General features: G+C 47.4%; 1 protein-coding gene across 1 annotated transcript in view; it reads right to left on the bottom strand.

The window, feature by feature from the left end:
- TRIP11 (thyroid hormone receptor interactor 11) overlaps positions 1–20,513 on the bottom strand; it is a 69,338-nt gene that overhangs the window by 39,045 nt on the left and 9,780 nt on the right. Inside the window, 11 exon segments of the mRNA XM_044272666.1 lie at positions 231–394; positions 476–669; positions 3,491–3,631; positions 5,573–6,796; positions 6,798–8,549; positions 10,309–10,488; positions 11,398–11,496; positions 11,571–11,611; positions 12,292–12,627; positions 17,590–17,755; positions 17,924–17,992. Coding sequence (XP_044128601.1) covers positions 231–394; positions 476–669; positions 3,491–3,631; positions 5,573–6,796; positions 6,798–8,549; positions 10,309–10,488; positions 11,398–11,496; positions 11,571–11,611; positions 12,292–12,627; positions 17,590–17,755; positions 17,924–17,992 — 4,366 coding nt within the window.

Below are 20,513 nucleotides of genomic sequence, written 5' to 3' on the forward strand. Positions count from 1 at the left end.
GCAGTTGCCTTAACGTATTTTTGATGAGGTTTAAAGCAAAACTCTTGGAACTTTGCAATCACTTTTGACTAAGGCATCTAAGGAGGTCAGACTGCCAGGATCAGAGGTATCGGCAGGAGCAGGGCTGTGTAACTTTTAGGGCTTCTGGTAAGAGAGCAGCCGACAGGGAAGCCCTGGCTTCGATGTGGTGCACTCTTTATATAGTGTACAGCTTGTGCAGAAAGTCTCACCTTGCTGGAACTGCTCTAGCACCATCTGCAGGTTGCTCAGTGACATTGCGTACTGCTTCACTTGCTCTTGAGACATGTTGAACTGGAGCAATGCTTCATCTCTCTGCCTGGACACAAGGTTCAGCTGCTCCTGCAGAGACTCCACCTGCATCGTAGCCTGATGACTGTGGGAACGATACACATTATATACATATAAACTGCGAATGGCCAGCGCATAATGCAGGACTACAGAAGGTGACAATCACCTGGCTGTTTCCACAGCGGTGCACGAGGACAGCAGTCTCTCCTCCAGGACATTCACCTTCTTCTTTAACTCAGTTTCTCGGTCCTCTGCCGCCAGCGCCTCGCGGGTATACGAGTCCTCCATCTCCAGCAGGTGATTGCGCAGGCGCTCCAGCTCTTGATTCAGACGCTGCTCCTTATCCCTTAGGTGTTGAACCTGGAAAAAGATGACAAATTATTTCACAGAACATGGAGAATCTAAAAATAAGACAAGAGCGGCAAGTGCAACGTGGGAGGACACTGGTTATTAAAAGCGGTTCTGCAGTTTGTTTAAACTGATGATCTATCCTCTGTATAGATCATCAGCATCTGATCGGCAAGGGTCCGACACCCAGGACCCCCGCCGATCAGGTGTTTGAGAAGGCAGCGGCGCTCCAGTAGGGCCGCGGCCTTCTCACTGTTTTCCGCTGGCCGAGTGACGTCACAACTAGTATCAACTAGCCTGGGCGCGGCTAAGCTCTGTTCACAGAACCCCTTTAATGGTCTGGCCCTTTAAATTTCTCTTAGGCAGTTTTCTAGAAGTGAACATTAAATTATCCAGGATTTAGCAACTGATCACCTATTCCTAGGACATGTCATCAATATCAGATCTTTGGGGGTTCGACACCCCAAACACACACCGATCAGCAGTTCGGGAGCTTCTGTCCATTGTGTAGTGGTCGTAGCTGGTTACATTCACTTCAGTTGGAGCAGCGCTTCAATAACGTGTTCCATTCACAACACAATGACCGGAGCTTTGTAGTTCCGGCGCTACTCCATACAGCTGATCGGTGGTGTCGGACCGGCACCATTAGGGTATTGAAGACCTATCCTGAGGACAGGCCATTAATAGTAAACTCCTGGAGAACCCCTTTAATTACATAATTAATTTTCTAATAGAATAGGAGGAATTTATCATTCTATTCTTCTATGTGCGCCAGAAAACTGGCATGAAAAAAATAAAAATTATATATATATATATATATATATATATATATATATATATAGCAAAGTTTGGTGCACGCCATTTTTGTGCAAAATTTGGATAGTTTTTTGCGATTTTGAGCCACTCTTGCCAAAACCAGGTCTGTGGTCAGCTGTGTTAATTAGGTGCACTTCAGATTTATCAACTGTGACTTTACAAAAGTTGCAAAAAAGGCTCAATCGCTAGAATATGCCCCCATTGTTATAGGTGTGGGTCCCACCTCTGGAGGACTCCGGTCCGGCCTCCGCCAAGCGTTCTCCCCATACAAGTGAATGGGAGCGCACCACGCATGACCGGCCACCGCTCCCATTCACTTCTATAGGCCTGATGGCCATTTTTGGCGATAGGCCCCCATTGTCTGAGCCGAGACAACCCTTTTAAGTTCAAAGTTGTGCCAAGTTTATCAAACAAATGTGAACCTACCTACTGTAGACAGACTATGGGAATGCTATGAGGTGCAGGGAGAAGAAGAGGTCCCAGCACTGAACTACTTCTCCTGTTCCAGACATAGATTCGTCATGGCATTCTGTGCCCAGAAATTTTACAGCATACACACAGTGCAATGGTAAATGTATAAATACCTATGCCCTGAGCTCCCCCTAGGGGTGACTGCAGGCAGCAATTTTTTTTTTATATACTCTGAAGGGAAGCAGATTTAGAGCTGTATGAAGGGGATTGATGTCTCTTTATGCCAGCTGTCTGGTGTAAATAAATACATTAAGAAATATGCAGTTCAGAATAGGCGCCATATTTATGAAGCACATATTCCACTTTTTCAGATATAGAAATCGGGTAAGGGGTATGATGAAGCATGGATTTATTATAAAATTCCTTTATTTAAAAAACATGGTAAATGTCAGTCACACTTGGAAGGAGGAATACTAAGTATTGCAATGGGGCCCTGGGAGATCTGTGTATGCTCTGGAGGACAGACAAGTGTAAGGACCCTGGAGTGCAGGCAGGGCTGTGAGAAGTATTAGGCCCCTTTCACACGGGCGAGATTTCCGCGCGGGTGCGATGCGTGAGTTGAACGCATTGCACCCGCACTGAATCCTGACCCATTCATTTCTATGGGGCTGTTCACATGAGCGGTGATTTTCACGCATCACTTATGCGTTGCGTGAAAATCGCAGCATGTTCTATATTCAGCGTTTTTCACGTAACGCAGGCCCCATAGAAATGAATGGGGTTGCGTGAAAATCGCAAGCATCCGCAAGCAAGTGCGGATGCGGTGCGATTTCCACACATGGGTTCTAGGTGACAGTCTATTCACTGTATTATTTTCCCTTATAACATGGTTATAAGGGAAAATAATAGCATTCTGACTACAGAATGCTTAGTATAATAGGGCTGGGAGGGTTAAAAAAAATAAAAAAGTTAACTCACCTTATCCCCATGATCGCCTAGTTCCCGGTCGGTCTGTTCTTTAGCTGTGGCTAAAGGACCTTTGGTGATGTCAGATCACATGCTCCATCACCATGGTGATGGACCATGTGATTGGAGCATGTGATCTGACATCACCAAAGGTCATTCAGCCCACAGCTAAAGAACAGACCGGGATCTACACGATCATGGGGATAAGGTGAGTTAACTTTTTTATTTTTTTTAACCCTTCCAGCGCTATTATACTAAGCATTCTGTATTCAGAATGCTATTATTTTCCCTTATAACCATGTTATAAGGGAAAATAATACAATCTTCAGAACATCAATCCCAAGCCCGAACTTCTGTGAAGAAGTTCGGGTTTCGGTACCAAACATGCGCGATTTTTCTCACGCGAGTGCAAAACGCATTACAATGTTTTGCACTCGCGCGGAAAAATCGCGGGTGTTTCCGCAACGCACCCGCACATTTTTCCGCAACGCCCGTGTGAAACCAGCCTTAGGCCAGGTCCGGTTTCGCCCTCTGGATGTAAATAAGGATGTTTTCATTCACTGACATGAATGCCCCTAACAGTGCTAAAACTTGCAAAGGGGCAATGGGGGAAGTCTCTCAGGTTTCACAGCTCACTGACCTCATTTTGCAGGGCGACGCTTTCCATCTGCTTCTGTTTGAGCGCCAGCATCACCTGGTCCCGCTCGTGTTGGAACAGAATGGCTTTTTCCTGCATGGACCTCACTTCATTCAGCAAATGGTTCAACTCGCCGGCTTTCCCCTGTAAAACAAGCAATGAAAGATCAGGGCAGTCATGCAGAATAACTCGGTCTGCTCCTGCTCGCCAGTGGACAGAGAACCACAAGGCCTTGTTCCCATGTGCAGATCTGCACTCGTCTGACAGTGAACGAGTTATTTCCAGTGACACCATGTAATACTTATCAATGAGGGGGCGCTATAGCTGTGCCTTTTGCAATTCTGCGTCATTCCCCCCTCTCCCATGGTCGCCGTTGGTCTCTGTCACTCTGGTGTTCATATTCCAGCTTAATGATCTATGCATATCATTTATAACAATGTCACATCCTGGTTTGTCCACAGTCACAGAACAATACAGATCATGTTACATGACGTCATTTTAGACAATGCTTAAATCAATGCAGAGGGAGGCCAAGACTTAAAGGGATTCTTCACCCCCAAGGGATCTTTTGGCTGGTGGCCCAAGATGGCTGGAATTGCACTTACCTTCTTCGTTCCACCGACACTGCTGCAGCTCCCTGGCTTTCCCCCTCATCAGCATCCAGTTTGACTCAGGGTCACGTGGCTGCAGCAGCTGTGTAGTGTAACCCAAATGTCAAATGACTGGGTCATGTGATAAATGGGAGACATGTCACCACTGCAACCAGTCACTGGCTGCTGCAGAAGCCACGTGATCTGCATTAAACTGGATGTCGATGAGGGTGGGGGAAAGGGCGGGGAGTTGGAGCGGAGGAGGGGGGTGGGGAGGAAAGGGCGGGGAGTTGGAGCGGAGGAGGGGGGTGGGGGAAAGGGCGGGGAGTTGGAGCGGAGGAGGGGGGTGGGGGAAAGGGCGGGGAGTTGGAGCGGAGGAGGGGGGTGGGGGAAAGGGCGGGGAGTTGGAGCGGAGGAGGGGGGTGGGGGAAAGGGCGGGGAGTTGGAGCGGAGGAGGGGGGTGGGGGAAAGGGCGGGGAGTTGGAGCGGAGGAGGGGGGTGGGGGAAAGGGCGGGGAGTTGGAGCGGAGGAGGGGGTTGGGGGAAAGGGCGGGGAGTTGGAGCGGAGGAGGGGGGTGGGGGAAAGGGCGGGGAGTTGGAGCGGAGGGAAAGGGGTGGGGGAAAGGGCGGGGAGTTGGAGCGGAGGGAAAGGGCGGGGAGTTGGAGCGGAGGAGGGGGGTGGGGGAAAGGGCGGGGAGTTGGAGCGGAGGAGGGGGGTGGGGGAAAGGGCGGGGAGTTGGAGCGGAGGAGGGGGGTGGGGGAAAGGGCGGGGAGTTGGAGCGGAGGAGGGGGGTGGGGGAAAGGGCGGGGAGTTGGAGCGGAGGAGGGGGTTGGGGGAAAGGGCGGGGAGTTGGAGCGGAGGAGGGGGTTGGGGGAAAGGGCGGGGAGTTGGAGCGGAGGGAAAGGGGTGGGGGAAAGGGCGGGGAGTTGGAGCGGAGGAGGGGGGGGGGAAGGGCGGGGAGTTGGAGCGGAGGAGGGGGGGGGAAAGGGCGGGGAGTTGGAGCGGAGGAGGGTGGGGGGGGAAAGGGCGGGGAGTTGGAGCGGAGGAGGGTGGGGGGGAAAGGGCGGGGAGTTGGAGCGGAGGAGGGTGGGGGGGAAAGGGCGGGGAGTTGGAGCGGAGGAGGGGGGGGGGGAAAGGGCGGGGAGTTGGAGCGGAGGAGGGGGGGGGGGAAAGGGCGGGGAGTTGGAGCGGAGGAGGGGGGAGTGAAGCAGCCGGAGTCCATCAGCAGGGAATAGGCAAGCATGATTCTCTCTACACATTTAGCCACATTGGCAAGTCTGACCAAAAGGCCACTAGGGGTGAAAAAAACATTAAAATGTGCTAAAGAGGTGCAGAATTTGTAAAGTCTATTGTAAAGTCTAGAGCCCTGCTAGTCCATAATGCCCTGTTCCTTGGGCAACAAGAAACCAGCAGAACTTAGCCTTAGACATGAATGGAGAGGAAGTCAAAATCCTAGAGCACAATTTTTGCAAAGTAACTTAACAGACAAACCAACCTGCTCCTTTTCCTTGAGAAGGTTCTCGAGGGCTGAAGCCTTTTCCCTCATGGAGCTGGACTCAAATTCCTTCTCTCGCAGCAGCATTGAGAACTGCATGTTGGTTTCGTGTAGAGCTCGGAATTCACTTTCTTTCTCCTTCTCTTTGGCCATCACCTTCTCGTTCTCTTCCTTCAACTTGTTGATGTCCATCTCCAGGATCAACGTCCTCTCTTTCAGGTTGGTGACCGCTTGCTTCAGGAGCTCATTCTCGTTCTCTTTGTTCCTCAGGTTTTCGGTGGCAGAGCTTAACTTGTCTCCCTTGGTCTTTATGAAAATGTCCTTCTCTTTAAGCGACTTCTGCAGAATTTCGCTCCTCTCCTTAAGCTGCTTCAGCTCCATGACGGCCTCATCCTGGCTCCTGCGGCCTTCTTCAGACGTCAGAGCTATGGAGTCTGACAAGCGCTGGTTGTTTTCCTGAAGAGTCCTGATAGTGGAGTCTTTCTTTTGCATCTGGATTTTTAGTTGCTCGTACTCTTGGAGGATCTTGCTCACACCCTCGTCTTTTAATTCAGAAGATGCAGCTAACGGACGATCTATTTCGGGGGTCACGATAGGCTTACTCGCCTGCAGCTTGGCAGTGTCGAGTTGACCAAGAATGCGTTCTTTTGTGTTGTTCAGCTCTCCAATATTGCTCTGCACGTTACTCAGTTCTACGCTGAGACCCTTGAGCTTCCTCTCGTTGTGCTCATAGCTTTGGATCAGGTTGTTGTAATCTATTTGCATCCTAGAGTTAGAATCGCTATCCAAACTTATCTGACCCTGGAGCTTGTGCAGCATTTCCTGAAGGTGAGCAGACTCATGCTGCATGTTCTGGACGGTGGTCATCACCTGCTGCTTCCATTCTTCAATCTTCTTCACCTGCTGCTTCAGCTTATCCCTTTCCTGCAGCAGCTCCTCAAACTGATTGCTGTTGACGCTTCCCATTTCATTGCCGTTTTCTGAGTTGGACGCCTGAAGGACAGTCAACAAGGTCTGACATTTTTGGCTCAAGGCATCTATCTCAATGTCCTTTTCTCGGATGATCCGAGACAGATTTTGGAGGGTCTCTCTGAACATGTCTTGGGTGCTACCTTCTTGGCTGCGAGAAAGTCTCTGGTTTTCCTCCTGGAGTTTTAAGAGCGCCGACTCCTTGGCTGCCACCACATCCATCATTTTATGGTATTCTGTCCTTAGTTGACTGTTTCTCTCTTGTCTTCTCACTCAGGACAGCCAGAACTTGCTCCCGCTCCATAGCGTAAGCTTGTATCTGCTGCTGGAGATACACCACATCTTGCATGTAATTGACAGAGGACACTCGGGCGTGAAGATTTTGTATCTCCAGGTCTTTCTGCTGGATAATCTGTGTGAGCTTCCCGACTTCATCCTTGGACAGCTGGTCAATCTGCTTGGTCAAGGTGATGTTCTTTTCGTTCAGCATTTTAATCTCCATCTCCTTCTCTTTGATTCCTTTCACCAGCCGGTCGATCTCCACTTTGGACAAGTCGTGTTTCTCAGTACCGTTATCACTGTTGTTGATGTTCTGAGTCTTGGTATCATGGAGAATGACCGAGGTGTCTGTGTGGATAAGATGCTCATTCTGTAGCTGGGAGCTGATCAGTTCATTTGTCTGCTGCAGACTGGAGATCTCGCTGTCTTTTTCCGACAGGAGGTTCTCATAAGTGTCTACCATTTCCTTGTGTTGCATCTTGATTTCATCCATTTCTTTTATCTTCTCCTGCAAAGTTTTCTGGAACTGAAGCGCGCTCTGATTCTGTTTCTCCACCGCTTTCTTCTGAACTTTCAGCTCTTCCTCGTGATTATTACGCACTTTAGTCAGTTGTGTTATCTCAGCCTCTAGTTCGGTGATGATGTCCAGTGTCTTTGGTTCCACTGCTGGCTGTGGTCGGCTCTGCTGATCTTTCAGTCTCTCCATCTCCTCCTTAAGATGGCTGTTGTCCTCCTTCATGGAGGCCAATGTTCTTTCCTTTTCCTCGATGGTCTGTTTTAAGACACCACACTCTTCTGATGATTTCTGGTGCTGGTCCAGCTCTTTCTGCATGTCAAAGATCTTTTCTTTAAGTTCACATATAAAAGCCTCCTTCTCTTGGATCAGTTCAGTGAGCTGCTTCTGTCCGTCTAACGTACTTGTCAGCATCTCCTTGGTTTCTTCGCAATCGATTTTCATTTGCTCCAAGGACATTTTGCTTTCTGCCATTTGAAACTCCTTCTCCTGATTGAGCTTAATAAGTCGCTCGTGCTCACGTTGCAGGGCGGTGGTGTCCATCTTTTGGGCGATAGAAAGTTCATTGATAGTGCGTTCGTACTTTTGAGCCTGCTCATGTAGTCGGTTCTCCACTTGATTTAATTCCACCTCCAGTCTCCCTTTCTCCATCCTTAAAGCCTCAACCAAGGTCTGTTTCTCCAAGGAATCTTTGCTGGTCTGTGCGGTGACATCCTGCAGCTGCTGTTTAGCCTGTTCTTGCGTTGACAGCAACATCTCATTTTCCATCTTGAGGTCACAGATTTCTTTCTCCAAGTCGTCTTTCAGCTGCTTCACCTCTGAAAGTTGGTTATGAAGTTTTACAATCTCGGATTCTCTCTCGCCATCACTCTTATTTTTGAGTCTCGCTGCAGAGCTGTCCTTGGCGGAGGCCAGTTCTTGACTGACCTCGTTTAGCGTTTCTTGAAGCTGCCTATTCTCCACAATGATGCCGGCATTGTCTGCTTCCAGCTTCTTCAGCATCTCGGCCACCTGGGCCTCTAGCTGCTGTTTGCTTGTCTGCAGGTCACGGAGACTCTCTCTCTCGGACTCTAGCTCTTGTAATAAGTTGTTGTTTTCTGAAAAAGTTTTCAACGATTTCTCCTTTTCGCTTTGCAGTTCTGCTGTTAAATGAGCAATTTGGGATTCTGCCTCAGTTTTCTGTTTTGATAACTGCTCCTTCATAAGCATCAAGTGCTGGAAGACAAGACAATTGAGGTTAACAATCTCAATGCAGAAAAAAAAACCATATCAAGATGCAGATACTTAATCACTATGTGAGAAATATTCCATCATCAAATAAAGGGGCTGTGCAAGAATGGATGGATTCCTGAAGCCCCTCCCGGACCTGTAAAGGGAAGCTTACTTACCTGATCCTTCTCCTCCAGGCCAGCGATGCTCCGCTCCCTCTCTGAAAACATCCGGTTTGACATCGCCTGCAGCCAATCACTGGGCACAGCAGTGACCGGATCCCCTTGCGTCACTGAAATAAGGTAAGCCGGTCACTTCCGTGACCAATGATTGGCTGCAGGTGGTCATACTGGAGGTTTTCTGTGAGGGAGCGCAGCGGAGCAGGCAGGTCTGGGAGGAGAGGGAGCAAGGATCCATCACAGGGAAACAGGTAAGTAAGTGTGGGTTTGCCAAACTGACCCAAGCCCTTAATTCTCTGGGTCAGTACGATTAGAACGATACCCCATATGTATAGTTTTTTAATGTCTAAATAGTGTAAAAATAAATGTAAACTTTGAGAATTTTTTTTTTTTTTTATATCACCATATTCTGACCCCTATAACTTTTTTTTATACTCATGTCTACTGAGCTGTTTAGGGGCTCATTTTTGGCGGAACAATCTTTACTTTTAATTGATACCATTTTGGAGTATGCGTGACTTTTTGATCACATTTTATCACTTTTTTGGGGGTAAGAGAAGCAATGTAAAAATGGCAAATCAGCCATTTTGACACTTTTCTCCGTCACGCCATTCGCCGTATTGGATATTTTTTTTTCTATTTTAATACTATGGGCATTTTCAGTCGCGGTGATACCCATGATGTTTATATTTATTGTTATTTAGGTATTTATTTATTTTTTATACGGAAAGGGGGGTAATTTAAACTTTTATATATTTTTAGTGATTATAATGTGCCTCATATATGAGCTTTTAAAAAAAAAATATATATATTTTTTTTATTTTGGTTCATCAGGAAATCATCATTAGCTTATTTTGCTTACTTTTGCTCATTTCTTATCCTGGCCTGCCACCTGGTGGCCAAAATAAGAATTGCAGTTTGAATACCATTCGCTTACTTAGTATAGCTACCAGTATTCAGAGCAACTACCTATGCCCAGATTGGACACACGGGGCATAGGTAGGAAGCCCGGAAGCTAGTTTTTGCGCATTTAGGTGCCGTGATTTCACTTGATCGCGGTAGCTAAAGCATTTAATTACCGCGATCAGCATTATTGCTGGTCACGGTAATTAGCCGCAGGTCTCTGCTGTATGAAACAGCAGAGATCTGCCGGCCATGACGTCTGCCGCACGTGCGAGCGGGCGTCATGTTCACACATTGCACCAGCGCCGTACATGTACGGCGCTGCTAGCCTAAGGGTTAAAAGGAGAACGTAACTCAATCACAGTGGTTGAGTTCCATGAAATTGGACCTCCAACAATTTATAAAATTATATGGTGGTCGAGTCATCGTAGCCGAAACACATCCATGGATTCCTCTGTCACCATGTCAATGAAAAGAGGTAAATTTGTGGGTGACAATCTGTCCCATACACGCACAGACGGGCATTTCTGCCGCTTCTGCGTGGATTTCACTACATGGATTTAGACAAATGGGGCAGTCACAGATTTCTGCAACAAATTTAACAGATCGGATGACGCAGGTCCGCCAAAAATGTTCCAGTGTGAAGAAAAGTTTTGACATGGTGTGCACCAGGCCAGGGCTACCTGCATGGTTTCCTGATTCTGTGTATCCAGTTCTTCTATTTCTGCTGTAAGCGTCTCCTTTTTGGCAATACTTTCCTGCAGCATCTTCTCCTTTTCTTCCAGCTGTCTTCTCAGCTGATCGAGGTCGGATTGTTTGGCAGATGAGGACAACACAAAGTCCAGTTCTGCTTTTAGTACATCCTAAGAGAAAGAAAACTGGTATTAAAGGAATTGCAGAAGCGGAAGTCTCCCTTCCATCTAATATGTGATTATACTTAGGAAGAACACCCCATAGCACTGAAACCACAGCTACATATACCGTTCTAGTACACTATTTGGTGGTAAGAACATAACGTCAGTAAGCTACAGTAAATCCTTAGTTACGAATGAAATAGCAGGCAAGGTCTCAGTGATGTCACCGCTGATCTCTAGTGAATGGATAGGCTGCATTCTCAGTGATGTCCCCGCTAATCGCTAGTGAATAGATGGGCTGTATTCTCAGTGATGTCACCGCTGCTCTCTAGTGAATGGATATGTTGCATCCCTGATGAGAATGCATTCTTAAAAATGACAATACTGTTTTAACCTTCAATGTATCTACTTTATGCTATTTAAAGGGGTTTCCGGGTTCAGAGCTGAACCCGGATATACCCTTATTTTTACTCCGGCAGCCCCCCTGAGGCTGGCATCGGCGCATGCTCCGATGCGCTCCCTTGCCCTGGACTACATCGTGCAGGGCAAGGGCTCTTTTGTTTATCATAACACACTGCCGGGCAGTGTGTTCGGTGACGTCACCGGCTCTGATGGGCCGGCTTTAGCGCTGCCCTAGCCGTTTTACTGGCTAGGGCAGCGTTAAAGCCCGCCCATCAGTGCTGGTGATGTCACCGGGCTTCCTGGCAGCCCCATGGAGAGCCCCGGTACTTCACCGGAACTCCTAAAAATGCGATTTAGCGCAGGGCAAAGGAGAGCATCGGAACATGAACTGCTCCGATGCTCAAGCCAAGAAGGCTGCTGGGGTGAAAATGGGGATATGTCCGGGTTCAGCTCTGAACCCGTACAACCCCTTTAACATCATGGCACAGGCATATATACAGAGGTATATAGGCTCACCTTTTCTTTCTCCAGGCGTTTTACCTCCTCCTCCAAGAAGAGCGTTTTGTTCTCCAGTTCTATTGTATCTTTACCCTCTGGTGTGGAATCACCATCCGCCTGCAAAATGAAACCACATTTTCAGTAGTCTAACAACATCCACAATAAATTATACAGGTTGCATCTTTGCTTACCTGTTCAGACTGAGACTTTCTGCTCATTTCTTTTTCAGCATCTGAAATAAAAAAATTAAAAAAACTGTGAAGTGTAAGCCCTCAGCATATCAATAGCACTCCTGTCCAGACTCCGAGCCTGCAAAATCTCTCCTTATGGTAAGGGCATATATACACACGGCGATTGCCCGGCCGTAGCCGTATTTTGGCTCAAACACTTGAATGGGTCCACAACCAGCGAGATACGTTGTGGAACAGAGGCACGGATGGATCGGTTTCTGTCCGTGCCTCCACACCGCAAAAAAGTAGTGCATGTACTACTGTATGTGCATGTACTACTTTTTTGCAGTGCAGATCGTGGACCCCATTCAAGTGAATGGGCCCCGGGCCCGCATACGGAGACCCCACGGTTAGTGCCCATGATTCGCGGACTGCAATTTGTGGTAAGCAACACGGGCCCCAACAGAAACCTGGTGTCCACGCATGACTGCCTGCTAAGCTTGAGCTACAGCAAATCTATACAAGCAAAGCTGAGACATGAGGTGGGTTTCAGACTACCTCAGACACCAATAGACGATGCAGCCTAGCTGGAGTCACTGATTACAGCTGTGTCCTAATGGAGCAGCGTTAATATGGGGAGCTTCATAAACAACAACTAAGCATGGTGCAGAGGTTGTGACTTAGTAAACCCACAACTAGACAACTGCTTTATAAGTTTTGGCTATATCCCATAAGCCCTTACCCAAGAGGGCTTCCTGTAGGCGCTTAACCTCGTGCTTCAGGTTGCCAACGTCTCCTGTAGCCCCCGACTCCCCAGATTTCTGCAACTCTGTGAACTGAGACACCAGCTTCTCGTAGTCCAGAGATAACCCGTTCCTCTCAGTTACTGCCATCTCCTTCTCCATACGCAGGACACTCTTCTCCTCCTCCACGGAGGACACCAGAGAACCCAGCTCGCTGACTTTCTGCTCCAGCGCCTGAATTTTCTGGGTACATTCAGTTTTTTCATCTTCCAGGGAGAGAATGGTCTTCTGCAGTTCAATTACTCTGGAGTTTTCAGAACTGCCTTCTGCTGCTCCTAAAGTCAAAAATAGTATAAAAAGGGGTCCAAATCTTTCCGGATATGGGGGGCCACAGGATAAAAAGGCAGTGAACTTGTTGATACTGCTGCATTCTTGCACCCATGGTAAAGGGGTTGTCTCACTTCTGCAAATGGCATTTATCATGTAGAGAAAGTTAATACCAGGCACTTACTAATGTATTGTGATTGTCCATATTGCCTCCTTTGCTGTCTGGATTCATTTTTCCATTACATTATACACTGCTCATTTCCCGGGGTTACATACACCACTGCAGCTCAGATACAAGGAGGCCGGGATAGGAGCCAGTGGCTACGGTCCTGTTCACCAGAGGTCTGCACTTTTTCCTGAAGTCTGCAAGTACGACCACCGCTGCTGGATTGCAGAGTGGTCGTAACCCCAGGAAACAATCAGTGACTCCAGCTTAGCTGCACTGTCTATTGGTGTCTTGCCTTCTTCGTGGCTTGATTAATTTTTCTATCACATTATACACTGCTCGTTTTCAGAGGTTACGACCACCCTGCAATCCAGCAGCAGTGGTCGTGCTGGCACACTACAGGAAAAAAATGCTGCCTCTGATAGCCAGGACCATGGCCACTGGCCTCCTTGTATCTGCTCTGTAGCATTTGCTGTAATCCCTGGAAACAAGCAGTGTATAATGTCATGGAAAAAGGAATCAAGCCAGCAAAAGAGGCAATATGGACATCACAATACATTAGTAAGTGCCTTGTAGTAACTTTCTCTACATGATAAATGCCATTTGCTGAAGTGAAACAACCTCTTTAAAGACTTTTACATTTATATAAAAGAGTCAGTTGTAAAATGGAAGTTAGGCTACTTTCAAACTAGCGTTTTTTTGCAGATCCGTCATATATCTGCAAAAACGCTTCCATTACAATATTACAACCGCATGCATCCGTCATGAACGTATCCAGTTGTATTATGTCTTCTATAGCCATGACGGATCCGTCTTGAACACCATTGAAAGTCAATGGAGGACGGATCCGTTTTCTATTGTGCCAGAGAAAATGGATCCGTCCCCTTTGACTTACATTGTGTGCTAGGACGGATCTGTTTGGCTCAGTTTCGTCAAGCGGACACCAAAACACTGCAGGCAGCGTATTGGCGTCTGCCTCCAGAGCTGAATGGAGACTGATCAGAGACAAACTGATGCATTCTGAGCGGATCCTTTTCCATTCAGAATGCATTAGAATGCAAACTGATCTGTTTTGGACCGCTTGCGAGAGCCCTGAACGGATCTCACAAACGCGGCCAGAAAACTCGTGCAGGCGCAGTACCGCCTGCGCGATCATCAAGCTCCTGATGGCAACAGCCTCAAAAGTCTCACTGGGCATGCGCTGAGCCCAGTGACGTAACCTGAGCGCTGTTGCCCTGAGGAGGTTGATGATCGTGCAGGCCGCAGGCGGTACTGCGCCTGCGCGACTTTTCTGGCCGCCGACAGGAAGGAGGACGGGGCACTTCTAGAAGGTAAACTATGACGTGGGGAGGGGGCGGAACCGTTTGCCGGGGCTGTGGGAGGTTATTTGAGGATCAGGAGGCGTTCTTGGGCACGGCAGGGGGGGCGTCACTGGGCGCCGGAGAAGGAAAAAAAAACGCCCCTCTGGGCACCTTGGAGCCTCATTAGCATATCATAAAAAGCGCTTTTATATCAAAAGGACAAAACTAAATAAAAGTAAAAAGAAGACAGCAGGAAATAAGGTACTTTAGTGAACATAGCGATGGTGACAGCTTAAAATGGTAAAAGCAGGTGACAGATTCCCTTTAAATGGGGCTGAAAGCAGATGGATTTTTGCAAGCCCCTGTTACAGGAAAATACGGCTCTCAGCCAGAACCTCAGCCTGATGACCACACGAATATGCCTAATAAAGGATATATAGTGGATATTGATATCCAGTGGTATTCACCCATTTCGTGATATCAGTATGGCCAGTAGCCATATGGTCAGTGTCCCTTGTTAGCATATCAAAGGCAGGAAGGGCACATTGTAAAAGTAGCTGGACAACATTCTCTTGGCCAACAGATTGGGAAGATATTTGGGTGGTCACAGGGTGGAGTCCATGGTGGTGGCTGGAACACAGGAACGTAAAGGTGACATGAAACTTGGGAGTCTCTCTCTCTTCCTGCCACCCCCTTGGACCAACAGCACTTCAGGAGCAAGCTGTTATATGTGTATGTATACAAGTAGGCTTTATATGTGTGCATATAGATATCTGTAGTCTGAGATTGTATATGCCGTTTATGCAGGAGTCACTACACGTACATGTACTAATGGTCAGGTACTGGATGTGAGTTGGGTAGAAGAGTAGATCCAGCAGACGGTATATTGGTGGACACTGTATATACATACACATTATTAGACACATTTGCTTAGCATCCAGGGAGGGCAGGAATGGAGGCGGCTGTGTGTGGTGGTGTCCTCCATGTACTGTCTGTATCTTTATGTATAATGTCCATTGCTTTGCATCTCTAGGTTATCAGTAAACTATTTTTATATATAAGTATCTGCGAGGGTTGTATGTTACTCCTGGGGTATATGAAGGACTGGAGGGGTGTATATAATACACAAAGTAATCGGGTTATATAGGGCAACAGTGTAGGAATAGAATAGAAGTGAAGGAATACGGAGATAGATATAAATCTCTATTTACAAAAAGCAAAACCTCCCTTCATCGGTGAATGGGACAGATTTTCAGTCACAGAATTTTCTGCAACAAAATCCACAGTGTTTAAAAGGCACCCCTTAGGCCCCTTTCACACGAGCAAGTTTTCCGCGCGGGTGCAAAGCGTGACGTGAACGCACAGCACCCGCACTGAACCCTGACCCATTCATTTCAATGTGGCTGTGTACATAAGCATTTTTTTTTTTTACGCATCACTTCTGCGTTGTGTGAAAATCGCAGCATGTTCTATATTCTGTGTTTTTCACGCAACGCAGGCCCCATAGAAGTGAATGGGGCTTCAGTGAAAAACACATTTCATCTGCAAGCAAGTCCAGATGCGATGCATTTTTTACTGATGGTTGCTAAGAGATGTTGTTTTTAAACCTTCAGTTTTTTATCACGCGTGTGAAAAACGCATCAAAACGCATTGCACCCGTGCGATAAAAACTGAACAACTGAACGCAATCGCAGACAAAACTGACTGAACTTGCTTGCAAATTGGTGCAAGTTTCACTAAACGCAGCCGGACCTAATCCGTATTGTCCGTGTGAAAGAGGCCTTAAAGGGGTTGTCGGATGAAGATAACCCCTGTCCACATGCTGCTGAGTGGGACTCCCTTCTGTGAGCTAGAGTGGAACTCTGCTCTGTGCATTCTGACCAATCGAAACCAACCTTGTGTTACGTGGATGGCCATTCATCTGGAAGGCTGCTGCGTTCTGCAACTTTTGCCTGACTGGCCGCAGACTGCAAGCCACAAAATCAGCAGTTTTCTGTTGTTGCTGACAGCAGGAGCCAAGCAGATTAGCAGATTGCCCCAGGGGTAAGTCTCTGAAGATCAACACTAGGGATGAGTGATTCGACTTCGGTACCACTTGAAACTGAACCGGGGCCAATACATTCTAATACTGCACGGAGCGCCCGCCCCGTACAGTATTAAAACAAAGTTTTATGCAAATCGACTTCAGATGAAGCCTCCAAAGTCGATTCACTCATCCCTAATCAACACCTTTAACTCCTTAAAGGGATATTTAGTCTGTAGATACTGATGGCCTATGCTCAAGATAGGTCTTCTATATCAGATCTGTGGAGGTTTGAAATCCAAACCAACCTGCTGTTTTCCGCAGCTGCTAACACCATAGAGCTAGAAGCGGGAGCCTCCGTCCACTGTGAAAAAGTAAGCTGTGCTCCAATTCAACTGAATGGGAGCTCAGATGTAACATGACTGTATGGCCGCTTCACAGTGGACGAAGCCTTCTGCGTCCAGATCCGTCCACTGCTTTGTTTCTGATGCCGGCAGCTGCCATGAACAGCTGATCGTGGGGGCGCTAGGTGTCGGACTCGCACCAATCTGATATTGATGACTGGAAATTCCTTTTAACGAATCAGGCACATTTTGACAGCATTGTTTCAGTTATTAAGCCCTTCTTTCTGCTTTCTGCATATTTTATTGGCACCATTCAAGGCCCTATGCAATGTACTGAGAAACTGTAACAAGCCTGTCAGCTGACTTATTTTTTGTGAAGTGTAGCTACTGATAAAAATTTTGGTGAATCCCAAAATATTAATAGTCGATTTTATTTAGAAGTGAGGTCCAAAAAAACTGCCACCGTTTTTTTTTATGTTGTTCACTGAGCAGGACATATAACATTATATTTTATATTTCCTGAAACCTTGATACGAGTTATATATTTTCTATAGTAATAAAAAAGTCATTAGTTTTTTTTTTTATATTTTTATATCAGATCAGTGGGCGTCAGAAACCCGGGAACCCAGTCGATCAGCTATTTGAGAAGGCCCTGGCGTGCCAGTGAGCGCCACGGCCTTCTCTCATCTCATCACGCACAGTGCCGTGCCGGTGGATCCCCACCGATCAGATATTAATGACCTATCCCAGAGGATGCAGTAGGTCATAATTTAAAAAGTCCTGGTAAAACCCCTTTAAATGTTTGTGGACTTCAACGCTTAACTTCTTATGCAACACACTGTTACACTTTTATATTGCTGTTTATTGTGATTTTGTCCCTGGCCACCGTGACAGCTGCATTGAAGGGCGCAAGACTGCGAGAAAGAGGGAGGGGGCCGCATGCTCTGTCTAACCACTCAGTTGCTATTGTCCATGGTATCTAAGAGGTTATATGGTGAGGATCTAAGCCTTTGCAGGAGGGTGTCAGCTGTATTGCACAACTAGCACCCATGCTGCATGGAGCAGGCTCAGGTCCCTAGAACACTTCATACACTTTTCGGGCGCTAGTTTGCCTTTTAGAGTAGGAGGCCGCTAACCTGTGCCGAGATGCTCTTCAAGCTCTTCGATCCTCTCCTCATATTCTCCCAACTCCTCTCGGTGCCTCCTTGTGATCTCTGCCAGTTTCTGACGATGAGCGTCTTGCAGCACAGAGAACTCGTGCTGATGATCATCTATTTCTTGACTCAACTTCTGCTTCAGCTCCTGCAATCGATGGCGGGGGAGTAGATCAATGTCTAATCGAGGGGTCAGTTCCAAATAACATGTGCTACAAGGCTGGGTCTGTCTGACCTTACAAATTCTGATTCCACAGCTGGTCAAAGCAGAGCTTCCCTTAGCAGATCATAAAGCTGTGATAGGTTAGGACGTTACCTTAATGGTATTTTGCAGCATGCAGATCTCGTCGGTGTCAGCGCTCTGGGCCCCTTGAATTTTTGAAGACTGAAAAAAAAGAAAAAAAAAGAAAATAAAACATAGTCATTGTGTAAAATGACAGCAGAAGACCTGTATATGATGACTACTAACAGAATGGGGAAACCTGTGTGTTCAATTTCTCTGCGGCGCGACCACAGGGGAGAAACTATTGCATAGCTTGATGGGATGTCAACATGAAGCATAGATGAATGGGGCCCTCCAGAGTGAGAGTTGCTCTTTATAGCTGCCCGAGTAGTGGGCTACCCCCCAGGGCCGGTTCTAGGTGAAATGGGGCCCTGGGGCGAAAAACAATAAGGGCCCCCCCCCCCCCCCATGACACTTGATGACTTTTACAGAAGATACTGTACATTGCGTGGCACAGTGTAGCGGTATACTGTACATTGCGTGGCACAGTGTAGCGGTATACTGTACATTGCGTGGCACAGTGTAGCGGTATACTGTACATTGCGTGGCACAGTGTAGCGGTATACTGTACATTGCGTGGCACAGTGTAGCGGTATACTGTACATTGCGTGGCACAGTGTAGAGGTATACTGTACATTGCGTGGCACAGTGTAGAGGTATACTGTACATTGCGTGGCACAGTGTAGAGGTATACTGTACATTGCGTGGCACAGTGTAGAGGTATACTGTACATTGCGTGGCACAGTGTAGAGGTATACTGTACATTGCGTGGCACAGTGTAGAGGTATACTGTACATTGCGTGGCACAGTGTAGAGGTATACTGTACATTGCGTGGCACAGTGTAGAGGTATACTGTACATTGCGTGGCACAGTGTAGAGGTATACTGTATATTGCGTGGCACAGTGTACTGCATTCTGAATGGAGAGAAATCCGTCCAGGATGCATCAGGATGTCTTCAGTTCAGTCATTTTGACTGATCAGGCAAAAGATAAAACCGCAGCATGCTACGGTTTTATCTCCGGCGAAAAAAACTGAAGACTTACCTTAAGGACGGATCCGGCATTTTTCCCCATAGGAATGTATTAGTGCCAGATCCGGCATTCAAAATACCGGAATGCAGGATCCGTCCTTCCGGTATGCGCATGCCGGTAAAAATGTGTAAAAAGATACAAGACGGATCCGTCTGTCCGCATGACAAGCGGAGAGATGGATTCATTCTTGCAATGCATTTGTGAGATGGATCCGGATGCATCTCATAAATGCTTTCAGTCACATCAAGATCGGCGGATCTGGCAGGCAGTTCCGACGACGGAACTGCTTGCCGGATCACACTACCGCAAGTGTGAAAGTAGCCTTAGTGTTTGTGTTTTATTTTTACTTACTATTAGCCCCCTTAGGGGCTGGAACCCTTGTCCTATTCACCCTTAGGCCCCTTTCACATGGGTGAGATTTCTGCGCGGGTGCAATGTGTGAGGTGAACGCATTGCACCCGCACTGAATCTGGACCCATTCACTTCTATGGGGCTGTGCAGATGAGCGGTGATTTTCACGCATCACTTGTGCGTTGTGTGAAAATCGCAACATGCTCTATGTTGTGTGTTTTCATGCAACGCAGGCCCCATAGAAGTTAATGGGGCTGCGTGAAAATAGCAAGCATCCGCAGGCAAGTGCGGATGCGGTGCGATTTTCACGCTTGGTTGCTAAGATGAAAGTCTATTTACTGTGTTATTTTCCCTTATAACATGGTTATAAGGGAAAATAATAGCATTATTTAATACAGAATGCTAAGTAGAAGGTCAATATAATAAACATTCAGTGCGCCCCCCCCCCCCAGTATAATAAACATTCAGTGCGGCCCCCCCCCCCCAGTATAATAAACATTCAGTGCGCCCCCCCCCAGTATAATAAACATTCAGTGCGCCCCCCCCAGTATAATAAACATTCAGTGCGCCCCCCCCAGTATAATAAACATTCAGTGCGCCCCCCCCAGTATAATAAACATTCAGTGCGCCCCCCCCAGTATAATAAACATTCAGTGCGCCCCCCCCAGTATAATAAACATTCAGTGCGCCCCCCCCAGTATAATAAACATTCAGTGCGCCCCCCCCAGTATAATAAACATTCAGTGCGCCCCCCCCAGTATAACACTCAGTGCGCGCCCCCCAGTATAATAAACATTCAGTGCGCCCCCCCCCAGTATAATAAACATTCAGTGCGCCCCCCCAGTATAATAAACATTCAGTGCGCCCCCCCCAGTATAATAAACATTCAGTGCGCCCCCCCCAGTATAACTCAGTGCGCCCCCCCCAGTATAATAAACATCAGTGCGCCCCCCCCAGTATAATAAACATTCAGTGCGCCCCCCCCCCAGTATAATAAACATTCAGTGCGCCCCCCCCCAGTATAATAAACATTCAGTGCGCCCCCCCCCCAGTATAATAAACATCAGTGCGCCCCCCCCAGTATAATAAACATTCAGTGCGCCCCCCCCAGTATAATAAACATTCAGTGCGCCCCCCCCAGTATAATAAACATTCAGTGCGCCCCCCCCAGTATAATAAACATTCAGTGCGCCCCCCCCAGTATAATAAACATTCAGTGCGCCCCCCCCAGTATAATAA

The sequence above is a fragment of the Bufo gargarizans genome, chromosome 11 (genome assembly GCF_014858855.1).
Source record: "Bufo gargarizans isolate SCDJY-AF-19 chromosome 11, ASM1485885v1, whole genome shotgun sequence".
Lineage (NCBI taxonomy): Eukaryota > Metazoa > Chordata > Amphibia > Anura > Bufonidae > Bufo > Bufo gargarizans.